The sequence below is a fragment of the Crotalus tigris genome, unplaced genomic scaffold (genome assembly GCF_016545835.1).
Source record: "Crotalus tigris isolate CLP2741 ecotype Arizona unplaced genomic scaffold, ASM1654583v1 scf7180000023617.9722795, whole genome shotgun sequence".
In the NCBI taxonomy this organism is placed as follows: Eukaryota; Metazoa; Chordata; class Lepidosauria; order Squamata; family Viperidae; genus Crotalus; species Crotalus tigris.
In genome coordinates, this window is record NW_024100081.1 from 3,947,696 (window position 1) to 3,960,544 (window position 12,849).

The 12,849-nt window shown below is 35.8% G+C and overlaps 1 protein-coding gene across 1 annotated transcript in view; it reads left to right on the plus strand.

Moving 5' to 3' along the window:
• The window catches only part of LRP8 (LDL receptor related protein 8), a 204,494-nt gene that overhangs the window by 148,591 nt on the left and 43,054 nt on the right, over positions 1-12,849 (plus strand). Inside the window, exon 4 of the mRNA XM_039319779.1 lies at positions 3,579-3,707. Within this exon, the coding sequence (XP_039175713.1) occupies positions 3,579-3,707 (129 nt within the window). The remainder of the gene's footprint in view (positions 1-3,578; positions 3,708-12,849) is intronic.

The window sequence follows — 12,849 nt, forward strand, 5'->3', positions numbered from 1 at the left end:
TTTCTCATTTTTAATTGTAATTCGTCTTCTGAACTTTGTATCTCAAAATGCAACCTAAGAGCCAAAATTAAAATAAAGCAGACTAGCCTTTAACTCCTTGCCTATATATTTGTTAGTTAATTATTCAGTTTTGTGTAGTTGTTGAGATATGAAGGAAAGACCCTTTTGCACATGCTTAGCTCTTCACTGTCAATTGCCACTAAGAAAAGAACTTTGTCCTGTGTTGTTCCCAACCTGTGGATCATTATATTTATGTTTATGAAATCTCTTTGTCTCTTTCACCAGCCTTTTCATTATTACATAATTTTAGTGTTTTTTCTTATTTTTTGCATTCAATGTTCTGTTTTTGTTTTAATTTTTGTAAGCAACTTTGAGTATCTGCCAAAAAAGAAAGATAGCATGAAAATCAGATGAATGAATATTTTCCATCTAATTATTGCATCACAGCCTGATTATTGTATTCCTACTTTCAGAATTCAAATCTTAGAATTTCAGCCTGCTATGTGGAGGGCACTAATCTGGAGAAAAAAAATTCTCTGCCTCATTGAGATGATTAATCTAATGTCATCTTTATAAAGAAAGTATACTTTCCTGCTATTCTCCTATCCAACATCCTAACTTATCTGCTAACGATGATTCACAAAAATTGTTCTCCAAAAGAACAAGTTTAAATCACATTATCCTGGGCTTTTTCTGATGGTAAAAAATACTTTTGTCTGTTATATAAACTGAGAAGATCAATTGCTCACAGACTTGCTCTCAAATAATGTCAGGAGAAGAATTCTTAATTTTATTATTTTCCCCAGTTGCAGTCGTTTTACTGTAGTCTGTTTTGGGAAAGTTTCAAACTAATGTGTATAAAAATAAAATGTAGTTGTTAAACTAAGGGAAAAATTGTCTATATCTGGAGGGACTAGTTAGAATGTCATCAATGTATCTATATACTATATAGCTGCAAGGTCGTTATATACAGCTGGAAAGTTATGACCACCCTCCTCCTGCGCTGCCTTGACCCCCTCTGTCTTCTTCTTCGCATCATTTGTACGTGGTTGAGGCAGCTGTGGTCCCACCCCAATCTGGGAATGCTGACACCTGTCAGCCCACCACATGGTCGGAGTCCATTTGTCCAACCAAGCCAAACCTAGGATCACTGCCTCAGTCATAGATGGGACCACTATAAACCGGAGGGTTTCCCAATACGTACCCATTTCCATCCTCTGGTTCCGTGACAAACGTGGCAGGAGCCCCCCCAAAAGGGATCCATCCACCTGCTCGAACCGGATGGGTGATGCCATTCGGGTTACTCTAATGCCCACTGTCTGTACCACCTCCTACTGATTAAACAAGTATACAATAGACCTATATTGGATCAGACCTGTATTGGATCAGAAAGAGGGTTGAGAAAATATCTAGAGCTCTCACATCCTGGACATAAACTGTTTCAATTTCTCCCCTCAGAATGCCGTTATAGGGCATTTCATGCCAAAACAACTAGATATGGGGACAGTTTTTTTCCTTGTACCATCACTCTGCTGAACATCTAATTCCCACAGTACTGTCTTATATCTATTTACCCATGTAGTAAGGCTGTATTACTTTTGTTCTTCTCATCTGTTCTACTATCTTCTCTTATTGTTATCATTGTTAACTATCATTATTACTTTGATGTTACAATTATTATTGCTTTGTTCTTTTGCATGTACATTGAGAGCGTATGCATCAGAGACAAATTCCTTGTGTTTTCTAATCATACTTGACCAATAAAGTATGCTATTCTAGTAAGAATATTAGTAGTGCCATCTTTATGACAGCTGATCAGATTTAATTTGGTATTATATGTTTCTACCTATTTAAGAATCCCAAACATAAAACTAAATACCTGAAAAAGAGAATGCAAGTAGGGACAGTTGGGTTAATTGGAGAAATATTAAATATTGCTCTCCAGTATTAGAAATTTTCCTAATTTGGCATATACAAAATTAAGGCATTTCTGCATTTGAAACTGCAGTCATTATTAGCTTTCCTGAAGTAAGATCCATTAAAATAAGCCAGGCTTACTTGCAAGAAAACATATTAGATTATTATTGGTAAGCAGTTATTGGCTTCAGGATTATCCTTATCAGTGCTGTAAAATATGTATTAAATAAACATTCTCCATAAATTTGTTTGCTATATCCAACACTACACTTTGTATTTCCTACATTATTAAGATTATCTTACATTATTTATTTATAGATTGTAAAGTGAATGTGAGGCTTATTGCAAGGCAATTTTGAGTGTATTTCCATTTTGTTTACTAAATTTTGTATTCTTCTCCCTGTGGTGGTGGGGGGTATATTTATATTCCCAGATGATGCAGTCCAAACAAAGACTTAGTTCTGTCTGTGTTTTCTGTAGAGTTTCTAACATTTCTTTAAAAAAAAAAACCCAACAAGGATGGGCTCTCCAGTGTTAGGGCCATCAAAGAAAGCCATTATTATATTATCAAGAGTGTTCACTGACAGCACATTTGCAGCAAGACTAAATATTTCATCATACAACTACTACACAGCCAATTCAAAGAATTTAGAATTAGAATTCTTTATTGGCCAAGTGTGATTGGACACAAAAGAAATTTGTCTCTGGTGCATACAAGCAACAAGTGATAAATTATGATTATAATCATAAAATACATTAATCATAAATCAAAAGACACAACACTCAGTGATGGTCGTAGGATACTAAATAAGCATTCAACATAAATCATACTAGGATACTAAATAAAACAATACAAATTGTAAGATACAAGCAACAAAGTTATAGTTATAAGAAGATAAGAGATAGGTAATAGGAAGGATGAGAAGGATAATAGTAATACAGTCTACTAGGTAGTTTGACAGTGTTGTGGGAATTAGTTGTTTAGTAGAGTGATGGCATGGGAGAAAAAAATGTTCTTGTGTCTAGTTGTTTTAATGTGCAATGCCCTATAGCAGGGGTGTCAAACTGCCAGCCAGTGGGCCGGATGTGTCATCTGGAAGCTGCATCCACCCCATTGCCGGCAATGGCAAAACCGTCCCAATATGTTGCGCAGCATCACGTGATGTCGCGAGTTTGACATGTCTGCCCTATAGCATCGTCTTGAGGGAAGAAGTTGAAACAGTTTATGTCCAGGATGTGAGGGGTCTGTAGATATTTATCAAATAAGCAGCTTCTCTAAATTATCTTCCTTTCTTTAAAAAAAACCAGAAATATATTTTGTAATTTTTACTCCAATTGTATGTGGGTCAGTGAACTTAAGTAGTATTATTTCTAATTTATAAATACTTCCTTATTTCATCAAAATTAGAGACAATAAAAACTGAATCCATGCAGTCTACACTATTTGTATTGTGTAATATTTGGGATAAATTTATTTTCTTTAACTTTATTTGAAGCTTTCAGAGATATGAGAGGGAAAAGAAATCCTATTTCTTTCAGAGCTATTTGACCTATTATAAATAATGTCTACAATTTGTAAAAATCAAAACAACACTGGATGTGATACAATATATTCTTGGCATGGGTAACTTTAACTGTGTTCCATTTGTTTGTTTTTGTAGCCAAACAAGTATGTCTAGCTGAAAAAATTAGCTGTGGAGACTCCAGCAATAAATGCATTCCTGCATCTTGGAAATGTGATGGAGAAAAAGACTGTGAAAGTGGAATTGATGAGGCTGGTTGCACTAACTGTAAGTGTAAAAACCCAGTAAGATATGCTTGTTAGTCTTATTCCCATACTCCCGCATCCCTTCCCTCCTATCTTTCTTCTCTACTTTATTTGCTCTGCATAACTGTATTGTGTGGTGCATCAAGTTGCTTTATTCTATTAGATTTTATGAAAAGAGATGAAGTAAAATTCATACTAATTTTGGATATATAGCATATTGCACTGCATTATGCTTTATTTTGATTTCTTTCTTATTTAGCATGATTTGCTAAGAGAGACCAGTAAATAAACCATGGGTAGCCTAGCCAAGTTTGAAAACCTGTTTTATTTTTGTCTTAGTGTTTTCAAATGTGGCTTACAATGATGCGTAGGCAGGCTTCATGGCTTATTTCCTGGTTTGATTTTGTGTTCTGCCCCAGCTTTTAACATATCCCAAGATACAAAGATAGAAATACTAAAAATAAGTGGGCAAAAAAGCTAATGTATTTAACAAACCATGGTTAAAACAAATTGTAGCTTAATATGCAAGTCCCATGAACACCTTTTTTTGGTTTCTAGTGTAGATAACTTTGGGATAGTTGTTAACTCCAGAACCATGGCTTATACAATCAAGGGGATGAAAAAGTTAAGAAACATTCTCCAGCACTGGAGATGAATAATCCACCAATGGGTTGAGACTGTATTCCTGCCCAATCAGATCAGTCAGCCAAAGTTGCCACGCCTGTCCTGGACTACAAGATCCCAGTCTTGACTGATCTCGCCCAGGATTCAGACGTACAACTTTGGGTCCTAGGCAGGTATAGTTCTCTCTTCCATTGGTGGATTATTTTTCAATAGCTGAAGGCTAGACTAGTTTAATTTAATTTAAATTGGAATTAATAGGCTAAATTATTTAAAATTCTTCCAAATTACAGATAAAAGAATCAGACTTCCAGAAGGATAGTCATCTTTGCTATAAAAGAGGGGGGGATTCCTCTTAAACCCCTTCCCTATCCCAACCCCCAACCCTCCACTTTCTCAAAAAAAAAAAAAAAAAAACAAGCCCAGCCATTAATCCAGCAGCTACTTAGTTTTGCATAACTAAGGAATTAGTGGGGGGGGGGAACGAATAAGGGCCCTATTTTTTTAAAAGGAGCCTAAATACAAGTGAAACACTAATAGATGAAAATTTGGTTCCACCAAATAAAACTTTCATATTGTAAACCATATTAAAATGTAAGGTTGTAATAAAGAGGTCCTTCGTGCTCTCTGAGCTTGCTTGTTTTCTTGCAGATGTTTCATTACCCAAACTAGGTAATATCATCAGTGCTAGTCTGTAAGATTGAAAAATTGTCCATTGGTTTCCCCGGTAAGATTAATGTGACTTCTAGTTTCCAAGGGCTACAATACAATTTTTTTTTAGATTTTGTAATAATACACTTTTCTTATTTTGTTACATTCAATTTTTGTTAGCATGGACTTGGGGATGCAGGAAATGGGATAAATATTACTCTCTGTATGCCATATGGCATTTCTATGTCTTCAGTACTCTAATGAGCAAAAGGCACTTGTTTCAAGCTATCAGTTCATGAATCTATTTTCCTCTTTCCTATATTTCTATGTATTGTAAATTTCTATAAAAAAGAACTCCTACGTAGAAGAAATTACATAAAGTAGAAAAAAAGTACCTTCCATGCCTTTAGTGTAAATTGATATATTTCAAACTGAAATTCACTTGTCAGTCTATTCTTACATAGTACTCAAGAATAAAGGAACCTTATAAAGAAAGCTGACAACCATCAAGATTTTTTACTCTTCTGATGGGAGAAATTTTAAAAAAATGCATTCCTGTACTGGCTGTGGAGGAATGGGGCTTCCTTCCTCTTGAAATCTGCTGGATTTTCTACCTAGATTTTTAGCAGGTATATATTCACAAATTCAGTACAAAACTGAACTATGTATGATGAACCAATGATTCAAGGTACTGTACATTATTCATTGCCTCAGCTTCTTGTTATTCTTTGGGATTTTTAATTTCTTTTTCTCATAAAGAACTTACTTTCCCACAAACAAGCTATTCTAGTTGAAAATTATCTTTTCACTGCTGTTATTCTTGCTTCCCATTTTCTTTCTGTTTGCAAAACATTGTTTGGTTTTATTGATTAAACTCTTTTCCCGTCTTTATATCTCATTTTTGTTCTGTGGTGGTCTCCAAATATGGCTTTAGAGGTTAACAGCAGGTTCTTTTGCTTTTCTATTCTTTCTAAGTTTATTATGGGGAGGCCCCTTTTTTCCCCTTTACTTGGGTGCTTGAAAATTCCTGGCAGCTCTCAAGCTCATCTCTTGAAATGTGAAATCTCCTGTCACATTAAGCGCCTGTGTCTTCCACAGAAAGTATCTCCATTTCAAAGCAATATCAACCTCATCAGTCACATATCGGTCTTTTTGAAAATGAGATCCACCATGGAAAAAGTAATTTCTCTCACTTCACTGTGCTAAAAATCCAAGAACCTTGAAACTTAAAAACCAGAGAAAGCGCTGAATAGAATTTGCCAGTTGCTTTTCAAAATATGAAAATTGCACCACTTTACAAGAAATAGCAGCCATGTGTTGTTTTTATTGGGGGCTTAATAGGTTTGAATTGTAACAGTTACAGCAAGGTGATACACTCTACTTTTTGTTAGGTGTTATTGGTTCACAAAGCAGAATTTTGGTAATGAACCCAATTGTGAGGAATTCTTTGGAAAATAATCAACCAGGGTAGGAACTTTCCAGATGGCAATGTGGGGATTTTTATAGCCGTTATTAAACTTACTCTTTAGACAAACAAACCTACAGGCTGTAGGGCAGGGGTGTCAAACTGCTAGTCTGGGGGCCAGATGCATCATAGCAAAACCACGCCCACCCCATTGCCCAGCAATGGCAAAAAAAGTCGCGATACGTCACGACATATCACATGACATTGTGAGTTTGACACCCCTGCTGTAGGGATTCACTGTAACTATGCCATTTCCAAATTGCTACATCAGATTGCTGTTAAATAGTCAAGCACATGCAATCAATACAGGTACTTTCCTGTCTGTAGTGAAGAATGAGATTCCCTTGTCCTTATGTCATATGTGCCTACTAGACACTACCTGAGATGTATAAGTGGGCCAATCAAAACTCTATTCTCTCCACAATTCTCTAATTCTGAATTCCCTGCAAGTTTTCAAAGGTCCTCCTCTTCCTCCTCCATAAAAGTATTGGCCTTCCCAATACAACACTCAGTCAAACAGAAAAGAAACAATTTAAAACATGAAGGTATGTGAAGCTACCATATCCACAGAGGTTCTGTCGCTTTTTAACTGGAAATTTGCCTCATGAAGAAAGTATCCACAGGTTTTCAGCATATGGTGCTCTTGACCTTTGTTTTCTGAATTTAGAGCACTGATATTCAGCTGCTTGAGTATTGGAGGTATTAGTAAGAAAAGCAGTCCTAGCCCTCAGACTTACAGTCTGAAGGAACTTTACATACAAAGAAAAAGATGGCAAGAGAAAGGGAAAATAATGCTCAGATTGTGATTCTGAACAATCATACTGTCGTGCATATATAGCAGTGGAATGGCAATAATGCAACCAAAAGTAGTTGGTTTTCTTCAATGAAAATAAAAAAGCAGTCCCAAATTGCTGGTGACGGATTCTCTTTTTTCTGCTGAATTTTGAAAGCAGTCACTGGCCCATGTAGGAATTAGATAAGACATAAGACCTTAAAGTGAACCATGCCACATCATTTCTTTATTTGTTTTTTGTGGGGAGGAAGCATAACAAAGGATAGAAAAGTATTTGTTCTAAGAGACCAATTCTTTAAATAATTATGCAGGTTAAACATTCAGAGTTTCAGTCTCCCCCCCCCCTTTCTATGCTCAAAAGAGAATGTACTGTATATACAGAATAGCTTGATGGCCCAATTAACATTGTGTCTATCTTAGCTTTTGCTATGTTGAATTTCCCATAGAGTTAATCAAGATCTTTAGCTGGAACTTGTCTGGCAATCTCTGATTGATAGTATAATCATGATCCTCTTTTCTCTTCAAATCCCCTTTTCCTTTTGGAAATCTCTGCCTTGATACTTGATCCCATGCTACTGCATCTTCCTGTTTGGTATCTTAAACCATTTTGGAACCTGCATCTCTTCTGCAGTCCAAGACAACTACGTATCTCTGCTTGCTAGCCATTTTATACTTCCCTCTTAAGTTCATCTGCTTCTGCCAGCTCTTTAACTCATTTCAGCTTCCCTTCCCTGTGAGAGATTCTGCAGATGCAACAGCATATCTGATTCTTCTCTTTGTCCCTTCTTAGGCTCAGCTTATCATCCACAGCAGTGTTTCTCAACCTTGACAATTTTAAGGCATGTGGACTTCAACTCCAGAATTCCACAGCCATTGCTGGCTGTGGAATTCTGGGAGTTGAAGTCCACATGCCTTAAAATTGTCAAGGTTGAGAAACACTGATCCACAGCTACAATCTTTATGTCTGGATGATCACATTACAGGATAATATACAGTTCTACCTTCTCCATTCTGTATCAGAGTCCTTTCTATATAACTTTTTATTGATATTCTTATAAAATATATTTATTATGTTGTAATTTATATTTGTACTATCTGAAGATGGGCTGATATTATTGCTGTGAGGTAAGTAGGAAAGGAATCAATAATGCCTTGCTCAAAATTATTCCAAGCCCCTGAAAATTTTAGGACTATATTTGCAAACCTGGTATCTGCCAAAACAGTTATAGTTTGGAGATGAAGTCTCAAATCATAAGGAAAGTACTTTTTCCCTAAGGACTAATATTGCTAGTTTAGTCCTGTGAAAATTTCTTCATCTATCATTCTGTAACATTTCTAGCTTCAGCAAATGATTGCAGTGAATGTGAAAGTAATCTGTCTTCCTTGACTCAATCAAATAGTTCACCTTGGAAAGTCTGAGTTAAATAAGCTGTAATAAAACATTGGCCCTCATCTGGGAATTCAGATAATAAAATGAAATGCATCCTTTTCAAAAACTCTGCTGACATATTGGATGCTTCCTAAGACATGGTAGAGAACCTCCAGTTTGAACTGCTCTGAAGCACTGGTGGTAGAATAAACAAAAGATGCAAAGGCCTTTGACTACAAAAAGCAAAAAAAACCCTCTCCATTTAATCTACAATATGTTGGAAATCTAAAGACTGTGGTGGAACACCAAGAGAACTTTAAAAAAAGCCCTTTCCCAAGGAAATAGTTACAGTAATCCCACAAAGAATAATGAATGTAAAATCATTTTGCTTCTTTTATGTGCTGAACTTGGTTTATGCATTATGGCCAGAACATAACTACAATTCTAATGAATTTCTAGAACTAGAACTGGTATAATAAAATAAAGTAAAATAAAATAAAATATCTAATACAATCCTGGATTGTATAAACAGAGGCATAGAATCAAGATCACGCAAAGTATTAGTACTGCTTTATAAAACCCTAGTAAGACCTCACCTGGAATACTACAGCCAATTTTGGTCACCATATCACAAAAAAGATGTTGAGAGTTTGGAAAAAATTCAGAGAAGAACAACTAATGGCTGGAAACTGATGAAAGAGAGAAGCAACCTGGAATTAAGAAGAAACTTCCTGACAGTGAGGACAATCAACCAGTGGAACAGCTTGCCTCCAGAAATTGTGGACACTCCATCACTGGAGATTTTTAAGAAGAGACTAGATAATCACCTGTCTGAGATGGTATAGGTTCTCCTGCTTGAACAGGGAGCTGGACTAGAAGACCTCCAAGGTCCCTTCCAGCTCTATTCTATTCTAAAGTTTTGATTATCAAACTGAGATTTTCCTGGCATACAGGAAATGAGATCATAAATTTGAACCAAACATTTGTGATGTATATGATTACAGCATTCATCACAAGCTTATTCTTTGTCAGTCAATCTTTCAGTCTGTATACCATTTTTCTCTCTTAGGAAACATATACACCATTGGATGATTCCAGCACAATATGCTGTGACATTAACATGTTTTGTAACTACAGGTAATCCTTGACATATGACTGTTCAAAGTTCGGATGGACCCCGAAAAAACTACTTAGGACTTGGATTCAAAGTACTCACATCCCTACCCACACCCAAACCCAGTCACATGACTGCATTCTGGGCATTTGGCAACCAGCCCATATTTACAGCTATTTATAGTCCCATGACTTCCAGTTTATGGTAAAAATGCCCATAGCAAACAATAGATTTGCTTAATATGACCACAGTGTTCACTTAATGACTGCCACAAAAGTCATAAAATTGGGCTTTGTCATATATATTTTACTTTCTTGCTTGCAGTATCTAATTTTAAATGCTTTCTCATTAGCTAGCTTTTTAACCATTGTAAACATTGTTAACCAATATTTACTAATAACACTGTATGTTGTTTACTCTCAAGACAAATATATCTGCCCTTATAGGTTACTAGATGAAATATCAGTTAATGGTTGCGTCTCTTTCACTAACCTATTGAATCTGGCATCTAAGGCAGTGTCTTGATCAGATAACTACAGGTAGTCCTTGGCTTACAATAGTTCATTTAGTGACCATTCAAAGTTGTAACATCACTGAAAAAAGTGGCATGACCATTTTTCACATTTACATGCCCTCAGTCTGTGATCCAAACTCAGTTGCTTGACAAGTGGTTCATATTTATGACAGTTGCAGTGTCCGGGATCATGTGATCACCTTTTCTGATCTTCTGAGAAGCAAAGTCAACGGGGAAGCCAGTTTCACTTAACAACCATGTTAGTAACCTAACAATTGCAGCAAAGGATCAACTTTTCCAAGGTTTTGCATAAGAAGCCATGTTCTAGTTTCGATTTCATCTCATCCTTTTAATGATTTTTTATTTTTTTTATTCATTGTATTATAGTTTATAATATAATATAATGAAGCATTTCACTATACTTTTTTTTTACAAGAAACAGTAAAGAAACCTGGTACAATTAAAATTTCTTCTTGTTGTGCCATATCCGTTATCAGACGTTGGCGATCCTGTTTTTATCAGCAGCCACACGAAAAAGTGCTGCTGAGTTTTGTCAAACCAGTCCCTTAGATTTTGAAGCCACAATGTTCTTCTTCTGCCCGGACCTTGTTTGCCTTCAATCTTTCCCTGGAGGATTAAATGGAGTATGCCGTATTTTTCCGGGTGTCGCATCACATGTCCAAAATATTCTAATATTGTTTTTTTAATTGTTTTGATGATTTCCCTTGGCTTTCCCAATTAAGCCAAAATTAAACTAAGTTACTATACTAGTGTGTTTGGTTTAGTAAGGCATCAGGCTAGAAACCAGGAGACTGTGAGTTCTAATTCTGCCTTAGGCATGAAAGCCAGATGGGTGACTTTGGGCCAGTCACTGTCCCTCAGCCGGATATGTCAAGCACGGGCAACAAGCCAATCAGTCAATTCCTGTCGCAACTAATGGATTTACACTTAGTTAATGGGGGGGGGAAGCAGATTCTGTACTTAATGGAAAAACACTAGGAAGAATAAAAAAGAGTTAATGTCAAAATATATTAGATGCTTGGAATCAATGTGTGTCTGTTATCTGTCTGTCTCTGCCTACCTGCCTTCCCATCTTCCTGCCCCACTACAGTATTTCCATAGAGAGAATTAAATTAATGGAAATAGAGATTTTATGGTGTAATGACCTCATTAGCATATTCTGGGAACATTGCTTGGTCTATCATTATTCAGCCTAGTTGTACCACCGGGAGTCTAAATGGTCATAGTTGCTGATTTTTTTTATTCCTTTGGCTCAAGATATGTTATTCTTATTTTGTCTATTGATTCAGAAACTGACCGTAAGTATAGCTTCTGCTGTTTTTGATATGTATCACCAGGATCTGCTTATCTCCTGGCCGTTTATTTGCTTCAGAATTTATGAAATCTAATGTATTCTGCTTCTTTTTTAAAGGTTTAAATACTGATAGACATAATTATGTATATGTATTTTCATATACTACATGTAAAAAAGCTAATAATTTTTTCTTAAGTGATTATACACCTGAATCCATTTTAAGAATGTAAGAATCCAATATTCTATTTTTATATCATGCAATATTGATATCTAAATTTCATTAATTTATTCATCTGAAAGGGAGATTTTAAGAATGGTATTTTCATTAACACTAACTGTCTTTGCCTTTTAATTTGTTTTCTATATATTTCCCAGTGTCTAGCAAATTCTGATCTAGCTATCACTAGAATATTCAGGGGAAATTTGAAAATTCATTCATATTTAATACATAAAAGAAGTATTATGTATATCATAAATATGCCTAACATTCCATTGAATTTTACAGAAATTGTGTTCTAATATAGTTGAATGTTTAATCGTTTCAAAATAAGGGAACAAATTACCTTATTTCAACATAGCAGTACTAACTATCACACCTATTCTTTTCAGCTGTGTCAGATAAAATAACTGTAATCATTTAAACCAAACTGGAACAAAATAAAATAAAAGTATTTAACTCAGGATGTATCTTTCTATGAGTAACATCAGTCTGCCTCATTGAACTAGATAATATTTTTGTCACACATACGTAAAACTATTAAGAGGAGCAAATACTGATTTTATAAAAGTCATCGTTTAGGAGAGCCAGTTTGGTGTAGTGGTTAAGGCACCAGGCTAGAAAATGGGAGACGGTGACTTCTAGCCCCTGCTTTAGATATGAAGCCAGCTGGGTAATCTTGGCCAGTCTTTCTCTCTCAGCCCTAGGAAATGGGCAATGGCAAATCACTTGCTAAAACCTTGCCAAGAAAACCACAGGGACTTGTCCAGGCAGTTGCCAGGAGTGAAAAACTTTCTTGAAGAATCCTCCTTCCAAAGATGGCACCTTGCATTGCAGTTCTGTTGGTGATTATGTGGAAGGCGGTATGTAGAATAGAGTTGTCAGTATATTTATGTGCTCACAAAATTCCTTTATTTGATAAGGCTGAAAAGAGACGTATAACCTAGGAATTAATATTTTTTCATCTTCAAGTGGGACTGCCACTAAACCAATTTTTCTGGGCCTGGGGTACCCATTCCTGAGCTGCTAGGGATTTTGTTGGAGGCAGCTCCCTAAAATCAGGAGATGGAACTGAAACGAAAACTAAATCTGATTTCACTTCATT